Below are 17,334 nucleotides of genomic sequence, written 5' to 3' on the forward strand. Positions count from 1 at the left end.
CAGTTGGCACTGCCAAGGCGGGTGACCTGAAGACAGGCTGAGTGGAGGTCTGAGGGGGAAGGGGGCCTGCGTGGGGGTGGGTGGGGGGGGTGGGGTTCACATCAGATAAACCTCCTGCCTACATGGTGTGGCGAGGAGGTGTCTCTCATTGCTGAGGGGTTGGTGATGATTCCTCGACCAACACGCTTGTGAGGATTTGTGGGAAAGCCAATGCACTGCAGATCCCAATGCACTGCGGAAGTGGGTGAATAGTGAGAGCCATACGGCTTGGGCTGTAAGCCCACTAATTATATTCCAAGTAGTTCATTTTGACGGGAACCCGATTGGGGCGAGCCGGGCCAGGAGCATCGTGGTGGGTTTGGTGCCTGGCGCGAAACCCACTTTTTGCCCGATAACCAATTCTCCAGACCACCATCATACTCGGGGGAGCTCGGGGGCCTGCAGAATCCTCCCCAATAAATGGTGGAATGCTGGAATAGAGGGCCTTGAGTTCGTGAATGCAGATTGCTGGCCAGATAGATAAGGTAATTATGCAGGCATAAGGAATACTTTTCCCTTATTAGCCAAGGCATAGAACATAACCTCCCCGCTCTTATATTAGAACTAGTAAACTAAAATTTGTCCTTTGGGGCTGTTACCTGATCCTTTGCCAGCTTCTTTACTAATTCTGTCAAAGCCCTTCATGATATTTAATCTTCTATAAAATCTCTTTCAATCTCCTTTACTGCGAGGAGAATAATCTCAACTTCTCCAGTCTCTCGACGTTGTTGAACTGCCTCATTCCTGTAAGCTTTTTCAATGATCTGTCTCTGCAGCCAAAATCTTGGCACCTTTTCTATTCTGTGATGCACAGATTTGGGCAAATTTCTCCAGCTGAGAGGTCAGTTGTGAATCATAGATGTTTATAAAGTTAGACTCTGCCAAAATACTGAGGCTGTTAGAGGGTCAGAAAGCCATTGGCCGCTGTATTAGGCTTTGCAGCATGGTTCTTTAATTAAGCCGTGGTATTAACATCCCATTTCTGAGTTCTTTGACCATCAGGGAGGATAAGATCACACTTTATCAATCAAAGGAAGCATTGCTAATTAGAATGACCCAGACATGGGTTAGCATGGCTCACCAGGTCATGAATATTTGAGGCTGTGGCAGCCACAGATGGAGAGAAGACCTAGCAAAGCTGACCCTGAGCTTCTCACTCTTATCTGGAAGTTCTGCTGTGAGATCAGAAGACGGTAATGAGGTGATCTTTCCAAAGAGTGGAAGAACAAAGAACAACACAGCATGGGAAACAGGCCCTTTGGCCCAATGAGCCCGCGCTGCCATTTCAACATTGTGAGTCCCCTCTCCACCCATGACCCTCGTCTATGCTTATGGCATTCCACATTGGAAACCAAAGAAGACAGCGGGTGGAAGACTGTTTCGCAGCGGCTAAGGTGGCGCTTTGCCCGCTGTCGGCAGGCTCTTATGATCTTGCCATTGTCACTAGGATTTCCCATTGAATAAACGCCTCACCACCGGCAAACCTGCAGTGAGGTGTGCACAGTAGGCGGGCTTGTAAAGAGAAAAGAACCCCGCCCAATACCTCTATAAAGTCAGGCAATTTTAATCACCTTATCAACTTCCCCTGCTACCTTCAAAAATTACTATACTCCAAACTTCCAGGTCAAACATAAGAACATAAGAAATAGGAGCAGGAGGAGGCCATCTAGCCCTTCGAGCCTGCCCCGCCATTCAATAAGATCATGGCTGATCTGAAGTGGCTCAGTTCCACTTTCCCACTTTCTCCCCATAACCCTTAATTCCCTTGTCTGTCAAAAACCCATCTACCCGTGACTTAAATATATTTAGCGAGGCAGCCTCCACCACTTCAACGGGCAGAGAATTCCAGAGATTCACCACCCTTTGAGTGAAGAAGTTCCTCCTCAACTCCGATCTAAACTGCTCCCCCCTTGAGTCTGTGCCCTCTAGTCCTGTCAAGGTCTCACTTTTCATACAATTAATTAAAAAATCTTTCCAAAAGGCCACAGTTCACACTCCTCTGCGTTGAATTTTAGCTGTCTTCACTCATATATGATTTTCTGAAAATCATAGATGTTTACTACATATTTTAGTTTGTTGTCATCTGCAAATTTTGAAATTACGCCCTTTCCCAAACCCCAAATATTCTTACAATTGCACTGTCAAAATTCCAACCACCTGGCCCTCCATTTACCACAACACTTGTACAGCATTGTTCTGTTGAATTACATTCTCACCACCACTTTTGATACCCTAGTCACCTTTGTCATAAATTCTCTCTCTATCCATGACCATTTCCCCTGATATGACCCTAAGCTTGATCCCCTTATATCCAAAGAATGCAGACTTGAATGGAGAAGGCAGACATCTAGCTTAGCTGTTCACCACCACATCTGGCTTGACCACAACAGAGATTTTTCTTGTCTGCCAAAGTGCTCACTCTTCTGTGATTGGAATACAAAGAAGACCCTAGCTTCCTTTATCCAAAGCCACCATCTTCTTAAACCTCTTTGCTCTGTCTCATCCACCCTCACTTCCAACAGTAAGTGCAAGAGGGCTTTTTATTACTAATTTTCAGACAATTTGATCAGCTGTCACTATCTTTTCCTTATCTTCCCATTGCCCATGAGGTCTTGTAAGATTCCCCCCACATCCCAGCCCTGAACCTGCATCTTTCTATAGGTAATCACCTATCTCCACACATGACTCTTTGAGCTTAGCCTGGTCATGAAATCCACCGCTTGCCCTGTCATCCCTATTCCCCTAAATTGCAGGTCATCGCTTGCCTTGCTTATTTACTGACATTGCCTGGGCAACCTCCCTGAATCACTCTGTATCTTCTGCGCATAACTCTGAATTCCCCCAAAGTCTTTTTATTCTAATTTTAGTAATCAACCACATTTCGGACTACACCATTTTTTTCAGGTGTTCAAGGACAAGATGATATTTAATAAAAGCTCCCTGTATATTACTTATTTCTGTTCAATTTCACTTAGTTCCAGATGTACTCAGTGAGCTTAAACAAGACGCTTGAAGTATCAGCAGTTTTGTACGAGTCAAATTAAAAAGAATAAAAGATAAAAATCTGATAGAAAACTGAAAATAGATCTATGAATTTAATCACTGGCATTTGAGATGTGGCACCTTCATCAGAATTGTTCTTTTAGTTTTTAATTCTAACGAAGGTTTTCCATCTCGAATGAATGTTTGTATTCTATTGCCATATTTCCAACTTTGATGTTTGCCCTTGCAGTTCTGTGTATCATCTCGTGCTAAAGAAATGGCTCTCTCCCCGTTATTGTCCTTGGAGGCTATATTCAATCATTTCAGTTGCCTGCAATGCTCTGACGCACCACTTCAGTGGTTAAGGTGCAACCATTTCAAAAAGACTTATCAATTAACAAACTAAGTGATTTATTTTAATTGAGTAGGTCAGCCACAGCCCTCTCCACATCCTTCCCAGTGGGTTCCCGACAATAATGTAACCTGTTCAGGCATATTCTAATTCCCCAAAGAAATAATGTTAAGATTTTGTGATGTTGGAAATGTCCAGTTTGATTTGGCAGTTGACCATGATTGACCAATGATTTTCGGAGAGTCTGCTTTTGCATATAATTTAGTGGAGATGCATCTATCTAATGATCATAATCAAGAGAAATTAGTCTTACCTAGAACATTAGCAAGTAGAGTATGGGGCCTCTTCAGAGTTTGGAAATGTTTCTCTTCTGTCAAATTAGGTGATTTGGGGTACAGATGTGCTGCTTTCTGTCAGTCTGATGTGCCTGGAGAGCATCAGTGAAGTTAGAAGCAAGACTTTCCTGGGTATCAGCAGAAGCCTGCTGTTCTTCTGTAATTGAGTTCTGTGGCACTTGATCCCTTGATTATTTCAGTGCACATTTTGACTGTAAAAACGCCCGTGTTGGATTTGGTTCCATTTGCTGTCTTCCAATTGATTCCAAACTATTTTGTTAAGAGAGAAAGAACTTGCATCCTTAGAAATCGCCACACTATGTAATACTGATGCAAGAGTTTTGAGATGCAGATTCTGTTGTACAAGCAGCAGATCAAGCACAGCAGCTCACACAAATAACAAATGGATGGATCACCAGATAGAGCCATAGATGTTTACTGCATGGAAACAGAGCCCTTCGGCCCAACTTGTCCATGCTGCCCAGTTTTTACCATTAAGCTAATCCCAATTGCCCATGTTAGGCCCATATCCCTTTATTATCCATCTTTTCCATGTAACTGTCGAAATGCTTTTTAAAGACAACATTGTACCCGCCTCTACTACTACCTCTGGTAGCTTGTTCCAGACACTTACCACCCTCTATGTGAAAAAATTGCCTCTCTAGACCCTGGATAATTTATTGTTTGGTGACACCAGATGGGAGAAGGTTGTTATCTAGGATATCTAAGAGCCCTGTGAAATAATGATGATGATCCTTTACATTCACTTGAATAAGCGAGCAGCATTTACCTCCTCATCCAAAAAGCAGCCCCACCAACAATGCAGCCCTCCCTCCATCTCAGGCACAGCGTGTAATCAAACCTTTAAAATGGGTCTTGAATCCTCAAGCCAGAAGTAAGACTGACACCACGTGTGAAACCATGTAAATAACCAGGACTAAAAGTTGAAAAACGAGTAATACTATCTGATTGACTTTGAGTTTATGACCATTAACATGCAGGTAATTTTCCAAAGCAAAAGAGACTAAAAATGTAACCATCCGGAATATGCCCCAGTATTCCACGCACATGCACATGTGTGCACACAGTCTCTCCCCCAGCCAAATGTGATTGACACATGATCCTTCCTCCACCCCTGTGTCTTTTTTGAGTAAGTCACAAACATTTTAAAAATTAAGTATTGGGAAAAAAAAGTATTATGGTAAGAAACACTCAGTATGGAACAACACTTTATATAAACAAAATCCATAAGTCCTGGACAGTAGTCGAACAATAAGGGCTGCCAAGAATAACAGATAGATTGCCATGTATTATTGATACATTGCTGAGATTCCCTGAACATTTAGCCTACTTCTGTCAGAGCTACTCTCTTTGTTCTTGAGATGCTCTGCCAAGATACACAGACATGGCATGACAGCCGTGGGCTTGCTGCAAGAGAGCTCTGAGGGTGCCAACTATACTGAAACTGAGAAGCTTGTGCTTGTGCAGTAAACACAATGAAAGAAACATAAACAGTCCAGTTCAGATCAAGAGTGTCTATTGCTGCTAACTGAAATAAAATTCCACTTAAAAGTGTAAGCATTTAATTTTCTTCCAAAAAAGACTGACTGTTAATGCCTTAACCAACGGATGATTGTTGCTATTGTTACTTCCTCTTTGTAACTGCATAAATACACTGAAACCTACTCAGTATGTCAGCGTTGGCAAACCGATTTTTCACCTTTTGCAAGTTGCTCAAACCCACTCACTAATTTGTGGTATTTGACAATGATTTAGGTGACCGCAGCCTTTGAAGCTGTGTGATAAGCTGCCAAGAAGCCTTACTCCAGCAGGACAAATTGAAAGTCCACTTAGTTGCACGAGCACAAGATTAAAACAGGAATAGACCATATTAACCATCAAACCTGCTCCACCATTCAAAATGATCATGGCTGATCTTGGTTTTCAACTCTGCTCTCCTTCCCCACCTCCTCGTATCTCTTCATTCCCTGAGAAAATAAAAACCTGTCCATCCCCACCTTAAATGCATTCAGCAACCAAGCACCCACAATACTTTGGCATAAAGAGTTCCAAAGCTTCATCACTCTTTGAGTGAATGAATTTCTCCTCATGCCAGTCCTAAATGATTAGCCCTTTCTCTTGAGATTGTGGTTCCTCATTTTAGATTCCACAGCCAGTTAAATGACCTCTGAGCATCTACCCTATCAAACCCCTTTGGAATCTTGTGGGTTTCAGTGAAATCACCTCTCATTCTTCTAAAGTCCAGAGAATATAAGTCCAATTTACTTAGCCTTTCATACCAGGGATCAATCTAATGAACCTTTGCAGTGTTGCCTCTAATGCAAGTATACCCTTCCTTAAATATGAGACCAAAACTACGCACACTATTCCAGGTGTGGTCTCACCTAAGCAGTGTACAGTACTTTAAACTTGTAATCCATTCCCTTTGCAATAAAGGCTAATTCCCTCATTATAATTAATTGACACAACTAAACTTTTACAGGACAGGCTTGTGTTAAAATCAATTTCTTAATACTTGAAAGTGATAGGCAAAGCTTACAACCCTACCTGCTAACTTCGCTCAGTTGGCCACACTTTTGCTTCTGAGTTAGAAAGTTGAGGGTTCACAACATAAGAAATAGGAGTAGGCCATTCAGCCCCTTAGCTTCTCTGTGTCCTATTCACAGTTCACTTTCCAACCTAACTTTGTATCATCAGCAAACTTGATACATTACACTGAGGACTTGCTGCCCAGACTTCTGCTCCCAGTTCGGGTGCGCAGAGTTGGGAGTTTTCCTGGTGCTGTGAACCGACCTTTAAAACTAGCTGCCCGCTGCTCAGGCTCTTGTTCTAGGGAGGAGTGGCAGGAAAGGACTGGCCAGGTTAGGAATTGGGCCCATTGCCCTGGGAGTGAGTGCGGAAGCTGCCAGATGCAGAGGTGGGTTGAGCGGAAGTGCTGCCTCTATGATCTAACGCTGTCTAAATAAAGAAAGAAAGTTAAAAAGAAAGGCAGCCCTCACCACTCATCCCTGTCCCCCGACATTCCCCATGCCCCATTCATGCTACTGAATGTCAACCAATGTTCGTGCATTATACACTTCTTTGAAAGTTCTTTGACAGCTTGGTAATTCCAATGAGTTTGTGTTTAAAAAGTGCACAATAGTGTTTAATTTTAACAATTCTCTTACCTGTCCCAAAAAGTGCCCTTACAGATGTCCTATTCAGAGGGGCAGGTTGGCTATCCAAATTAATCCATCAAGGGCAGCACAGTAGCACAGTGGTTAGCACTGCTGCTTCACAGCTCCAGGGACCTGGGTTCGATTCCTGGCTCGGGTCACTGTCTGTGTGGGTTTGCACATTCTCCTTGTGTCTGCGTGGGTTTCCTCCGGGTGCTCCGGTTTCCTCCCACAGTCCAAAGATGTGCAGATTAGGTTGATTGGCCATGCTAAAAAATTGCCCCTTAATGTACTAGGATGCTTAGGTTAGAGGGATTAGTGGGTAAAGTATGTAGGGATATGGGAGTAGGGCCTGGGTGGGATTGTGGTCGGTGCAGACTATTGGGCCAAAGGGCCTCTTTCTGTACTGTAGGGTTCTATGATTCTATGTAAGTTCAGACCTCCTCTTGCCTGTCCTATTGTGCACCTTCCAGGTTTCACACTCCTGGTTCACCAAATCCCACCAGTGCAGCTGGCAACTTGAATGGCCAGCTGCCTCCATGAGTCATGCATGTGTGAATCCCAGCTTGACTCCAGTCCTGCTGTCGTGAAAATGGGAAATGCCTATTCAGGGACTTGGAATTTTTATCCATTTCTGGGATTTTGCAGTAACGGAGACGCTGTCCATCATGGTAAAAAATTGGGCCCTCCTCTCAGCTGTAGATATGAATACAAACAGCTGAGACCCAAGCACTGATCCTTCTATCCTACTATTTATAGCCTGACAACCTGAAAATGATGAGTTAGTTCTTACTGTATTTTTTATCTGTTTACCAGTCCTCAGTCCATGTTGATACACTATTCCCTGGTGCCCCAATTATGTCCCATATTAAATGTAACTTATATTGTGTAGTACTTTATTGAGTGCTTTTTGAAAATCCAAATATATCCATCTACTGCTTCAGCTGTCTTTACCCCATTGGTTATCAATTTAAACATCTCAAACAGCCCCACTCCTGCACTTAACCATGTAATTGAGATTGACCTTTCAGTGTGATAGAGTGCAGTGCTATAGTATGGATGAATATAAATTGAGACTGAGTGAAGTGGATGTAGCAGATTTCTGACACTGTTTAAAGAAGTGAGCTTTCTAAGGGCCTTGGCCAGCATTCATTTCTCAAATATTAAAGATAAATTAGTGAGTCACTGATTAATGTATGGGACTTGTCGAGAACATTTGTTTCTTTATTTATTCACGGGATGTAAGCATTGCTGAAAAAACCTGACATTTATTGCCCAAGTATAATTAGCCTTGAAGTGGTGCAATGAGTTAATGCTTGAACTGCTGTAGTAAAGGTAGTTTATTTAGTTAGCATATTCCATGATTTTGACCCAGTGACAATGGAGGAAGTAATCTATTTCCTTGTCAAGTTAATTTGCAACTTGGAGGGAACTTGGAGGCCAGCGTGGTAGCACAGTGGTTAGCACTGCTGCTTCACAGTGCCAGGGACCTGGGTTTGAATCCTGGTTTGGGTCACTGTCTGTGTGGAGTTTGCACATTCTCCCTGCATCCGTGTGGTTTTCCTCCAGTTTCCCCTCTCATTCTGAAAGACATGTTGGCTCGGTGCATTACCCGTACAGGCGTCAGACTGTGGCAACTAAGGGAATTTCACAGTAAGATCATTGCAGAGTTAATGTGAGCCTTGTGACTAATAAATAAACTTTACATTACCTTGCCGGTGGTGGCATTTTCGTGCAGCTGCTGCCTTAGCCTTTTAGGTAGTGTAGGTCATCTTTGGAATGTGCTTTCATCAAGCTTTGGTGAGCTTCTGCAGTGGATCTTACAGATGGTAAACACTGCAGCCATTGTGGTGGTAGGTGAATGTGTGAGATGGCAGATGGGGTGCTGATCAAGTGGGTTGCTTTGACTTGGATGGTTTTGAACATCTTAAGTGTGTTGGAGCTGCTCCTATCCAGACATTGGACAGTATTCTCTTAGACACCACACTTGTGCATTGTAGGTAGTGGAGAGTTTTTGGGGAGTCACAAAGCAGTTTCTGGCCACAGCAAATCTAACCTGCTCTTGTCGCTACTCTATCAAGTTAAGTTTCTGGCCAATGTTAACCTCTAGGATGTTGAGGGTAGTGATGGTAACACCATAAAGTATAATGGGGAGAAGGTCATTTTTGGGAACTTGCGTAACACAAATGTTATTTGGCTCTTACCAGGCCAAGCCTGAACATTGTTCAGGTCTTGTTGCATGTGGGCACAAATTGCTTCAGTATCTGAAGAATTGCGTATAAACGTACAGTCATTAATGATCAATCTCACCCCCACTCACTTATCTCATTATGGTACAGGGAAGATCATCGGTGAAGCAATTGAAGATGATCTGGCTTAGGACAGAAACTACTGCAGTTATGTCCTGGTGCTGAGAAGATTGGCTTGCAGCAACGAAAACAGTCTTCCTTTTTGTTATATATGACTCCAGTCAGTGGACAGTTCCTCCCTGACTTCTCATTGGCTTCAGATCTGCAAGCGGCCCTTGATGCCTCACTTGATCAAATGTTTCATTGATGTCAAAGGCACCCCCCGACCCCCCCCAAAATAAATATAGCTCTTTTGTCTATGTTTGGACCAAGGTTGTAATGAAGTCAGAAGCTAAACTGTCCTGGCAGAATTCAAATTAAGCAGTGGTGAGCAGATGAGTAAGTGCTGCTTGGTTGCATTGTCGATGATGCATTCAATCACTTTGATGATGATGAAGAGTATACTGATGTGATGATAATTAGCTGGATTGGATTTGTCCTGCTGTTTGTGGTTAAGGTATATTTGGGCAGTTTTCCACTTTGTCACCTTGTCCTCCTGTTGCTTGTTCAATTGTCCACCACCATTCATGTCTAGATGTGGCAGGCCTGCAAAGAGCAAAGAACATAGAACATAGAACACTATAGCACAAACAGGCCCTTTGGCCCACAAGTTGCGCCGATCATATCCATACCTACCAGGCCTATCTATAACCCTCAATCCCATTAAATCCCATGTACTCATCCAGAAGTCTCTTAAAAGACCCCAACGAGTTCGCCTCTACCACCACCGACGGCAGCCGATTCCACTCACTCACCACCCTCTGAGTGAAAAACTTACCCCTGACATCTCCTCTGTTTGACGTCCCATTGGTATTGGGATCACTTAACTCTGCCTAAAACATATTGCTTCTAGCATGCGTGTAGTGGTGTGTTATAGCTTTGTCAGCTTGGCATTTCATTATTAAATATGCTTGGTGTCCTGGTAGGTTTTCCTACACTTATTCATTTAGCCAAACTTGATTTGCTGGTTTGATGGTAATGATAGAATGTGGGATATGCCTGGCCACGAGGGTACAGATTGTGGTTGAATATAGTTCTGTTGCTACTGATGGCCCACTGTCTCATGGATGCCCAGTTTTGAACTGTCATTTCTATTCTGAATCTATTCTATTTAAAATAGTGGTAGTGGCACACAACATGATTCAGGGTGACCTTAGTGTGAAGCTGGTGGGATTTACATAAGGATTTAGTGATGGTATCTTCTATCAATAATGTCATGAAAAAAATATATCTGTGACAGGTAGATTGATGAGGGTGAAGTCAAGTAAAAAAGAGAAAATAGTGCCCTTCATGATCACCAGATGTCTGAGAGCATTTTATAGCTAATGAAGTATTTTTGAAGGGTAGTCATCATTGTAATGCAGGAAATACGGTGTCCAATTTAATATTGCAAAGTCCCACAAACAATAATGTAATAATGACCAGTTAATCTGTTTTTGTGTTGTTGATTGAGGGATAAATATTGGCCAGAATATTGTTTTTACCTTACCTCAGTGGGCAGATGGGGGGGGCCTCAGTTTTGCATCTCATCTGAAAGGCAGCAGCTCAGACAGTACAGCACTCCCTCACCACTGGAATGTCAGCCCTAGCTTTTTCTGTCATGTTGGTTCTCTCACCACCCATTTTTGAGCCAGTGTGACAGAACGCCCTTCTGCACTCTGCCACGTGCTGCTTCTGAGCCAGTCTCGGTGATGGACTTTCAAGTCCCCCGCCAAGAATACGATCTGGGCCCTTGCTATCCTAGTGCTTCTTCCAAGTGTGTTCAATGTGGAGCTATACTGATGCGTCAACTGAGGGTGGGCAGGAGTTGGTAATCAACACTAATTTTCCTTGCCCCTATTCGACCCAATGACGTGAAACATAATCGGGCCTGGTGTCAATTTTAAGGATTCCCAGGACCATTTCCTTCTCACTATGTACCACTAGGCAGGGTCTACCCAGGGATGTTATTGAAGATGTTTGGCATGTTGGCTGAGTAATATGGCTTGGCTAGCCTGCGAGATAGCTTTTTCAATGTTGTCTCATGTCTTGAGATTATCATTCAGTTGTAGGGTTGCTTGTGCAGGTTGAGCATTGGTTGTGTCAGGTGCCTAGGTTAATGTTACAAAGTTCATCTGGTAATTCTTATTGGACCTTTTGCAGCAGTTTGACACAACTCAGGGGCTTATGAGATAATTTCAGAAGGCAACCGCATTATTACAGGATTGGAATCACACACACATCAGACTGGCCAAGGACAACAGATTTCCTTCCTTGAAGGACATGAGTAATTTAGATGATTTTTTTGTGATACTCTGCTATTGTCATAGTCATCGTCACTGACACTAGTTACTTATTTTAGATATATTTTTCATTGACTGAATTTAAATATATCTGGTTGGAAACAAAATTCTTTGTAATTTCCTGAAAAGCTGATAAGTTGCTATATAAATGCATATCCTTCTTTGTCGTTGGTGCTGGAGAACGAGATTGTTTGGCATTAGTGTTTTTACAACATTCACCAAGATAATTAGAAAGTGAAGACCTACAAATGGAAAATGCTGAAATGGAAAATGCATTGATACAGGAAAGCACTAAATGGCAGTCTGTCACCTCATCTCCAAATTTAAAACTTACTGATCGTGATTAAATAGCCTGGGAAAAATGCTTAATGGATACCAAAGCAATGGAGTGAAACATTGAAGAAAATCAGTTCCAGCTGTTCTGATGAATGTCCGCTCTCTTGGCTGAGGCTGAAACTTAAAGATGTTAAAAATGTTAGAAAAAAATGGTAAGGAATGGAAATGTGAGAGTATTATTATCGTGGACTTTGAAATTCTCTAACAAACTTCAAACTTATAAAAATATTGAAACCTTAGAATTTTGTTTAGGTTGATTTTTCTTCATCTCTGAAATCTAGTTGATGTAAGCCAGCAAAAGAGAACCATGTTACACTTCCTGGCTTTGATCCCCTCCCTTATAATAGACCATTGTAATGGGAAGGGGAATTGCTGACATGAAAATCTTAAAGAAGGATTATTTTCCTTTAAAAAGAAAGGAAGACTTGCATTCATAGAGCACTTTTTATGACCACCGGATGTCTCCAAGTGTGTTACAGTCAATGAATGTTCTTTTGAAGTGTAATCAATGTTGCAATCTAGGAAACAAGGCATCCAAGTTGCACACAGCAAACTCTCACTAACAGCAAAGTGGTAATGACCAGATAATGTGTTATTATGATGTTGATGGAAGGATAAATAACTCCATTACTCTTCTTCAGAAAAGTGCCGTGAGATCTTTTACATCCATCCAAGGTGATAAAGCCTCGGTTTAACACCTTAGCAAAAAGACAGTACTTGTGGGCAGCATGGTTGCACGGTGGTTAGCACTGCTGCCTCTCTGTGCCAGAGGCCCGGGTTCAATTCTGGCCTTGGGTCACTGTCTGTGTGGAGTTTGCATGTTCTCTCCATGTCTGCATGGGTTTCCTCTGGGTGCTCCAGTTTCTTCCCACACTCCAAAAGACATGCTGGTTAGGAGCATTGGCCATGCTAAGTTCTTCCTCAGTGTACCTGAAGAGGTGCCAGAATGTGGCAAATAGGGGATTTTCACCGTAACTTCATTGCAGTGTTAATGTAAGCCTACTTGTGACACTAATAGATAAACTTTAAACTTCAATTCTGGCTTTGTGTGACTGCCTGTGTTGAGTTTGCACATTCTCCCAATGTCTGTTTGGATTTCCTCTGGGTGCTCCGGTTTCCTCCCACAGTCCAAAGATGTGCAGGTTGATTGGCCATGCTAAATTGCCCCTTAGTGTTATAAGAGTCAGCAGGGAAAAAAATGAGGCTACAGGGATAGGATCTAGGTAGAATTGTTGTCTGTGCAGGTTCAATGGGTCCAATAGCTTCCTCTGGGGATTCTATGATTCTCTATGATTCTAACAGTGTAACACTCCCTCAGTATGGCAGTGGACTGTCAGCTTTGATTTTTTCTACTCACTGCCTGGAATGGAACCTGAACCCAAAATTTTGTGGCTCGCTGGCAGGAGTATTATCAACTGAGTCTCCACTGACTCTGAGGGGAAGAAAAGGAGAGAAGTTTTCATTAATGGGCAATCACTGAATACCTGAAAGGCACAGGCCATCCAAGAGGGAGTGAGAGTTTTACTTTAATATTCATAAAACGTAGAACAGTACAGCATAGTACAGGCTCTTTGGCCCTTGATGTTGTGCTGAGCTGTGTCTGAACCCAAAATCAAGCTATCCCACTCCCTAACATCCTGGTGTGCTCCATGTGCCTATCCAATAACCACTTGAAAGTTCCTAAAGTGTCTGACTCCACTATCACAGCAGGCAGTCCATTCCGCACCCCAACCACTCTCTGAGTAGAGAATCTACCTCGGACATCCCTCCTACATCTCCCACATGATCCTTATAGTTATGCTCCCTAGTAACAGCTACATCACCCAAGGAAATAGCCTCTGCACATCCACTCTATCTATCCCCCTCATCATCTTATAAACCTCTATTAAGTCGCCTCTCATCCTCCTCCGCTCTAAAGAGAAAAACCCCAGCTCCCTCAACCTTTCCTCATAAGACCTACCCTCCAAACCAGGCAGCCTCCTGGTAAATCTCCTCTGCACTCTCTCCAATGCTTCCACATTTTTCTTATAGTGGGGTGATCAGAACTGAACACAATATTCCAAATGGGGTCTCGTTCATTCATGGATGTGCGCATCATTGGATAGGTCAGCATTTATTATCTATCGTTAGTTGACGGTAAGAAAGTAGTGTGCTGCCTTCTTGAACTGTTGTAGTTCACAGGTTGTAGGAACACCATAATAGTGTTCGGAGGGGTTCCAGGTACGACAATGGGTCGTACTTGGGCTGCTCTTGGTTGTTCGAGATTGGTCGAGTGCTTCATGTCGTTAGTGTGTGCTTAAACTGGACCAGATACTGGGCAAGCCGACAGCTCAGTGACTGTCGCTGATTGCTGTGCAGACACATGGATTTGGGTCGGTGTCTGTGGGAGTTTGCGCATTCTCCCCGTGCTTGCGTGGGTTTTCTCCGGGTGCTCCGGTTTCCTCCCACACCCCAAAGATGTGCTATTAGGCTGATTGGCAGTAATAAATTGTCCCTAAATTAGTTTCCCTCAATGTGGATGGCCATAAAACATTAGATAAGGGTCATGGGTGGACAGGGGGACTGGTGGTGTTAAGATGGCAGCGCGGGCTCGTTGGGCCGAAGGGCCTGTTTCCCGGGCTGTTTTTGTTTTTTGTTCTTTGTTCTTTAACCCAGTGACAGTAAAGAAAGTGTAGGACAGTGGGGATGAGTTTCCATGTTTGACCGTTGTAACTATTTAAGTCTTCCACGCGCAATGAAATGTTAATTGGTCATGAAGGAAGGGAGGAAATCTCTCATCTTATGATTTATTGGTCTCGTGTTGAGAATATTTCCTTTATATTTTTCCTCTTTCCCAGAGCTCGGCCGGTCATAACCATGGAGATCTCCATCATACTTCCCAGCTCCATTAACATCACAGCTCCAGAATGTCATGATGGTATTCAGCCAGTCAACTGTTTCAACGTTACAACTTGTTTCCGTTTTCATGGCAAGCAGGTCCCTGGTGAAATAGGTAATATCCTGATGATTTACTTTCTTTGTATTACTTGGGTGTTTTGATCCCCCCACCTTTTAGTGCTCAGTATTCCAGGATGGCTAAGCAACTGGTCGAGGGACACATTGGCTGGAATTCTCTGGTCGTACACGCTCTGCTGCCGAGAATGGAGAATTTGGCACTCAGTCATTCACTGAGGCGGGACTGGAGAATACCACCTGTGAGCGAAGTCGGAAAATCGAGCCCATGGTTTTTGATTGGACGTGTACTTGACTGAATTCGGACTGAACCACTTATCTCCTTTGCTCTTTTCCTTATCCAACTCATTTCATAGAACATAGAACATAGAACATTACAGCGCGGAACAGGCCCTTCGGCCCACAATGTTGCGCCGACCAGTCTTATTTTTAAAAAAAAACATTGACCCACTAACCTAAACCAATCCCTTTTCGTCCATAAACCTATCCACCAATCTCTTAAACGCCCCCAAACTAGGCGCATTTACAACTGCAGCAGGCAGGGCATTCCAGTCCCTCACCACCCTCTGGGTAAAGAACCTGCCCCTGACATCCGTCCTATAACTACCCCCCCTTAATTTAAAGCCATGCCCCATTCCAATCCACTTACAGCACTGTGAGAATAAAATACCTAAGTGCTCTTAATAACCTTACTTGACCGGAGTCAACGTCCAAAACAAATTGTTGGGTTAAATTGTACTACTTGGGGAAGTTTAATTGGAGGGGGAAATTCTCCCAACCCACCCACAGCAGTTTGGTGCCAGATGGGATGGTACAGAGAATCTGGTGGGAGTCAAAAAATCAGAAACCCACCATCTTCATATTGCAATTCTCCCAATGTCAGGTTCAAATTTGACTTTGACCAACACTGTCCATCAGTCAGTGATGTTCCTTGAAGTCAGGGGAAGGTCTTTTCTGGTGGGTAGAGTCCAAGGTCAGCACAAGTGGCCAACCAAAGGGACTTGCTAATCATTAAGAGGCATAGAAATATAGAAACATAGATCAGTACAGCACAGTACAGGCTCTTCGGCCCTCGATGTTGTGCTGAGCTATGTCTGAACCCAAAATCAAGCTATCCCACTTCCTAACATTCTGGAGTGCTCCATGTGCCTATCCAATAACCGCTTGAAAGTTCCTAAAGTGTCCAACTCCACTATCACAACAGACAGTCCATTCCGCACCCCAACCACTCTCTGAGTAAAGAACCTATCTCGGATATCCCTCCTATATCTCCCAGCACGAACCTTATAGTTATGCCCCCTAGTAACAGCTACATCCACCAAGGAAATAGTCTCTGAACGTCTACTCTATCAATCCCCCTCATCATCGTATAAACCTCTATTAAGTCACCTCTCTTCCTCCTCCGCTCTAAAGAGAAAAGCCCCAGCTCCCTCAACCTTTCCTCATAAGAACTACCCTCCAAACCAGGCAGCGTCTAGATGGCAACTCGACGTCAAAGATGCTCAGTGGTATTCTCCTTTCCTATGGTGAAGACTGCATTGCAGAAGGTTTGTTCCCTCATCCTGGGTCTCATATCATCGAGATCCCAGCGAGATGCGTAGCTGCTACTAATTCTGTGTTATTTGTCATTGGCTGCAGTCAGAGGCAGGGAGAGAAGTGGAATGCCTCCAATGGGCACGGCTGTTGGAACATAGGCAGCTCACAACCCCAAACCACCATCCTCGCACTGACATCTTTCTATGTTGCCAAAACTGTGGTGTCTCCATAGAGTTTCAGTGATAGTGAAAACAAATCAAAAAGTGTCCATGTGAAGCAAGTCAAAGAGCACTGTCTCTCATAGAATCATAGAGCCCTACTGTGCAGAAAGAGGCCCTTCGGCCCATCGAGTCTGCACCAAACACAATCCCACCCAGGCCCTACCCCCATATCCCTACATATTACACCCACTAATCCCTCTAACCTACACATCCCTGGACACTAAGGGGCAATTTCTTAACATGGCCAATCAACCTAACCCGCACATCTTTGGACTGTGGGAGGATTTTGGACTCTATATGGGTTCATGGATGAACTGCAGGGAAGTCCATCTCTAGTCCTCCAGGATGTCCTTTACCTGGAAGGAGTTGGGTGGGAATGTCAGCTGAAGGGTTCAGCATTTGCAGTCTAGCTTTGAGATGGTGGGGAAACCAGTAAAGAACATGCTCACTCAGTGTATCACTTCAGTGTATTCACTGAGGTGTTGTTGCAGGCAAACCTACCATGGCAGTGGCTCTCAACCAGATTAGCACAGGGCTATGAGGAGGAACAGCCTGAGCAGCAAGAGACTAGCGAACATGGAACAATGCAAGGATGAATGTTGGATCATCTAGGGGTGTGCAGTTGGCAATGGTGGAGATGTCCTGTAGTGAGTGAATGTCTGCCTGGGTGTCACTCACCAGCCCCATCACCCAGTGATAATGACGCCAACCAACCCACCCTCTTTGGACTTCGTCTCCATAGTGGAAAAGTCTACCCGTTATTGGCTTAGCATTG

General features: G+C 43.6%; 1 protein-coding gene across 2 annotated transcripts in view; it reads left to right on the forward strand.

Moving 5' to 3' along the window:
* Nucleotides 1–17,334, forward strand: part of itga9 (integrin, alpha 9) — a 424,393-nt gene that overhangs the window by 111,357 nt on the left and 295,702 nt on the right. For both annotated transcript variants that reach the window (XM_080193712.1, XM_080193713.1), the window contains one exon: nt 14,688–14,842. In XM_080193712.1, the coding sequence (XP_080049838.1) occupies nt 14,688–14,842 (155 nt within the window). The remainder of the gene's footprint in view (nt 1–14,687; nt 14,843–17,334) is intronic.

This window comes from Carcharhinus amblyrhynchos, chromosome 8 (genome assembly GCF_965287045.1).
Source record: "Carcharhinus amblyrhynchos chromosome 8, sCarAmb.v2.hapA, whole genome shotgun sequence".
NCBI classification, from domain to species: Eukaryota; Metazoa; Chordata; class Chondrichthyes; order Carcharhiniformes; family Carcharhinidae; genus Carcharhinus; species Carcharhinus amblyrhynchos.